This window comes from Cucurbita moschata, unplaced genomic scaffold (genome assembly GCF_002738365.1).
Source record: "Cucurbita moschata cultivar Rifu unplaced genomic scaffold, Cmos_1.0 Cmo_Scf00023, whole genome shotgun sequence".
NCBI classification, from domain to species: domain Eukaryota; kingdom Viridiplantae; phylum Streptophyta; class Magnoliopsida; order Cucurbitales; family Cucurbitaceae; genus Cucurbita; species Cucurbita moschata.
Window position 1 is genome coordinate 2885353 of NW_019268539.1, and position 4131 is coordinate 2889483.

General features: G+C 35.2%; 1 protein-coding gene across 2 annotated transcripts in view; it reads right to left on the bottom strand.

The window, feature by feature from the left end:
* LOC111460152 (acylamino-acid-releasing enzyme) overlaps positions 1 to 3916 on the bottom strand; it is a 9362-nt gene extending 5446 nt beyond the window's left edge. Inside the window, exons 1-7 of one of the 2 annotated variants that reach the window (XM_023103277.1) lie at positions 3769 to 3916; positions 2709 to 2887; positions 2283 to 2592; positions 1734 to 1955; positions 1415 to 1630; positions 1251 to 1325; positions 484 to 622 (exon numbers count right to left, since the gene is read on the bottom strand). In XM_023103277.1, coding sequence (XP_022959045.1) covers positions 484 to 622; positions 1251 to 1325; positions 1415 to 1630; positions 1734 to 1955; positions 2283 to 2592; positions 2709 to 2887; positions 3769 to 3893 — 1266 coding nt within the window. In that variant the 5' untranslated portion in view covers positions 3894 to 3916. Of the gene's footprint in view, positions 1 to 483; positions 623 to 1250; positions 1326 to 1414; positions 1631 to 1733; positions 1956 to 2282; positions 2593 to 2708; positions 2888 to 2983; positions 3020 to 3768 lie in introns of those variants that run through there. The other variant, XM_023103278.1, reaches the window with a different exon arrangement.
* Positions 3917 to 4131: the final 215 nt, after the last annotated feature.

The following is a 4131-nucleotide window of genomic DNA, read 5'->3' on the forward strand; positions in this document are numbered from 1 at the left end:
AAAAAAAAAAAAAAAAAAACAGCCTCACACAAAAATGAACTCTTATACATTTTAGTGATTCTCATGCAAAAAAATTGCATTTGAGTCCAACACGTAGGAATTTCAACCACTAACTTCTTTGGTTAAGAGTATACGTCTTAATTAGTTAAGTTATGCTTAGGTTAATATGATGCTTTAAGCTTTTAAGATACAATATTTTATGTCAAAGTATTCTTGATAGCCAAGCTAGCATATCAATTTTCTTAATGGTTGAACATCTTAACAAAAAATTGGAAATTTAAAGACAATATTTTATATGTATTTCATTCTCAAAGCACCCACACATGTGCGACACCTATTTGACCCATGCCCTAATATTTGTAACATGTACAGTTACACCATCACACAGAAGAAACTAGTTCAAAGAAAATCAATTGGCCAACGGATTTTCACGTTAATCATTAATTTTATATTTAGAAAAGAAAAAGGCATGCAAGACCTCACCACATCAACAATAGTTTCACTAAAACTAAGTTTCCCATCTCTAGGCCAGTCGATTCTGTGAAGAGAATTTGTTGCGGAATGGGCGCCAGTGTTCACAGAAGAGTGTGCAGATAAAAATACAAGTGACTTTCCATCTGGGCTGGAAGACATTAACATTCATAAATCAGTTACGATGCTACTGCTCATCTTTTGCGTTAGTGAATAGACATGCCAATAAAATAAAGGTTCCATGATAATCGATGAACAATAAGAGTAGTTAGAAAAATTGATCGATGGGAAGTATGTACACATCAAATAAAATGGTCTAAATTGATGCCATAAGCATGAAATACCTTCTAAAGCAACAATATAGATGTAATTAAAAAGAGGAATATGATTAAATGACATACAGCCTTAACCTGTTATTTAACTCAACAGCCTTAACCTGTTATTTATCTATTAAAACGCGCTTGATATTCCCTAATGTAATAAATAAAATTTTTAAAATCACAACACAAAAGAAGTTGCGTCATGCTCACTAGGGTTGTAAAGAGTTCTGGAACTAGAAACGCATGCAAACAGTTGAACAGAAATAGAGTACGATTTTAGCCTCCGCTCATTATATATATCAAAGTGGCCTGTAGCCACTTATATTTTTCATTCAAATTTGAAGAAGAATTTACAGAAGTTATAAGGTACTGTATTAGATGTGGATGCTAGTAAGAAAGAGGAAAAAGAAGAATAATTTAAGCAAACAAACAACAGAAGGCAATGAGATAAAAATATACCTGAACCGAGGAGAGAAGGCACTGCTTATGTTCTGAGTTAGATTATAGATGGGAAAATCCTCTTTTGATTCATCTCTGGACAACATTGAAAGATTTAGAATGTTCCGACTGTAATGATATTAGAAAAAATCCATCATCAGGAGAAGAGAAAATGTATAACGCACTTGAGTTTATGTTCATTGACTTCTGATCCAAACTCCGGGGCCTTAACTGCATATAATGCACAAGGCCGATTATAACAGTAGATCATACCAAGTTTTCGAGGCTCTGGTGACCATCCAACAAAAACCAAATATTGATGCTCGCCAATAGATGGAGCCCATACAACTTGACCCAAACTCAAAGAATGCTCGCTTATTTTCACATGCTTTACCTCTCCACTGTTAAAGAACAAAAAAAAAAAAGAATACTCAACGAAGTTTTCAAATTTTTAAAATGTACCTTATTTTGTCAATATGAATACAGGAAACAGTTGAACCACACCTGTCAATATTGACGACAAAGAGAGCAGGCTGCCTTTTACCTGCATAAGCTTCCCCCCATTCTTCCTTAAAATCCCCTTGACCTTTCCAATTGGTAGAATCCTTGTCTGTTGAGCAACCTTTTTGATATCCAGAAAGAGTAAACGTTGGTTTGGAGGGAGAAGGTTCCTCCGCAATATAAGCAATGTAAGTTTCATTTGAGTTCCAAGAGATTCCCTCGAACCTATAATATAAAAAGAAAATAGAAATTCACATCTAGTGGTCGATGATCCTGAGATATAAACTATTTACCAAAAACAACCAGCCATATACCATTATGACTCAGTTCTTGCTACTTCTGATATTACAGATGCTATAGAGCCACTCACCAGCAAAATTAGTACATGTTGATGAATAACTTTTATCCAAGGAAGTGTAAAGAAAGAATATCGCTTTTTTTTTTTCTCTCCTTTATTTTAAGAGACACAAGAGAGTGAAAATGATAATTACAAAGTCTACGTTGATTTAACATAAAATTCACAATTAAAAAGATGTACAACCGAGTCATTACCATCCATCAGTATATATTGAGCCATGAACAGATTGGGGGATGTGAAACTCCTTTTCAAGTTGACCTGCACTCCAAATTTCCAATTGAACTGGAGAATCATTTTCAGGATTACGAACTGCAAGAAATTTTGAGCCTGCTGGCGATGGCACTATTGTAGAGATTCCAACCATTTCAACAGGGAATGGCGTCCATTTAAAGTTTACTTCACTGTCGTCATTTCCCTCGGAAATGTGAGCTGACAAAGTATATTTTCTCTTCTTATTTGCTAGAAGATTTGCTTGGCTAATTGAAAACGTTACCACGGAGTCTCCTGTTAAAAATGTCGTGTTGAAATAGAACTAACATGGCCAGGCACATAACTTTGTGACAAAAGGCACAACCGCACACATGTGGAAAATGCACTAGCAAAAACAATGGAAATCATACCACTATCAGACTTAAACGTCCATGCCTTATCAAAGTTAGGAATTTTTGTGAATTCTTCAAGTAATTTGGACTGTTCTACATATTCTTCCTCAGTTGCTGGATCAATCCCAGATGGAAACTCCTCAACAACTGCACTTATCTTTGAACCGTCCATGGCCAAGGAAGTTGACAGTTTTCTACTGCAACATTAATTCCGCAAACAATGATGACAATGTTAAAGAAAATAATAAAGAAGTTGTAAGCAACCAAGATAGGCACACGAATCACTGATTTACCAAATTTTCAGATTCTATAAAATTGACACACCCGACTTCTTTCTTTCTCTGCCCTACAAGTTCATCAATCAATGAATTACATGTGCATTTTACAAAACTGACCGAATGAAGTAGAATCACTTAGTAAATTCGTTGAAACTTGGCATGGTATCAAAGCTTTTATCTACAAGCCCAATCAAACCCTTACTCACAAAAAGAAAACCATGTGAACTTCCTTCTAATCGAACCTCAAAAGACCCACAGCTCACATTCGTAGACATTCAACCAATGCTCAAACAAACTGAATTACATCATCATTTCAGATTGTAATTTGTAATTAGCATCTATAACAATTCTGAGGGTTACATTTCATCACCTTCTCAACTTATACCAGATTGATCAATAGCTTCAAACACAAGCTCGATTAAATTATCGGTCTGCTAGAATATCAGATTTTTTACAGCAGAACATCCGTTTTCAACCATTATTTTCCCATCCATATATGATAATTGAATTTTTTTTACATAACTACATTAGTAATGAAAACCGATGAATCAAAGTGGACATGCAAAGCAAATTCATCGAAACTACACCAAATACAACAAATAACTCAACAATGGATCGAGGTTTAACCACCAGAGAGCAGTAATTCGAAACTTATGTTAGTTTCTTGCCGTGGATTTTCGGATTAAAAAATGCTTGTAAAGAGAACAAAAGCATTACACAAAGGAAACAAAGAAGAAACTCTACAGAATTTGACGGCAAAAGGCAACGTAGCGATAAGAAATGAGAGAGAGGGAGCTTACGAGAAGAGGCAGGTGGCTCTGAGAAATTGAGAGCTCTGAGAATGAGGAGCAGTAGCAGCAGTGGCGAAGAGGGGAAGACGAAGGAAGTTGATCCGACCAATGGAGTAAGTGCTAGCCAACGCCATCAGATTAAGATTCCACCGCCGCAAATTTTTTGGTTTTTTTTTTTTTTTTTAAATTAGTAATAAGCCCACTTTCAATAGGCCCACTATAATAGAGGGCTTGATCCGTACTTTCACGGCCCAATTTTAATTCCTAGCCCAAAATAAAAAGCCCGGAATTGGCCCAACGTCCTTTTATTAAAAAAAAAAAAACAAATCTCTACTAATTTATCTAGTAAGTTTTTTTTTTTTTTTTTTTTTT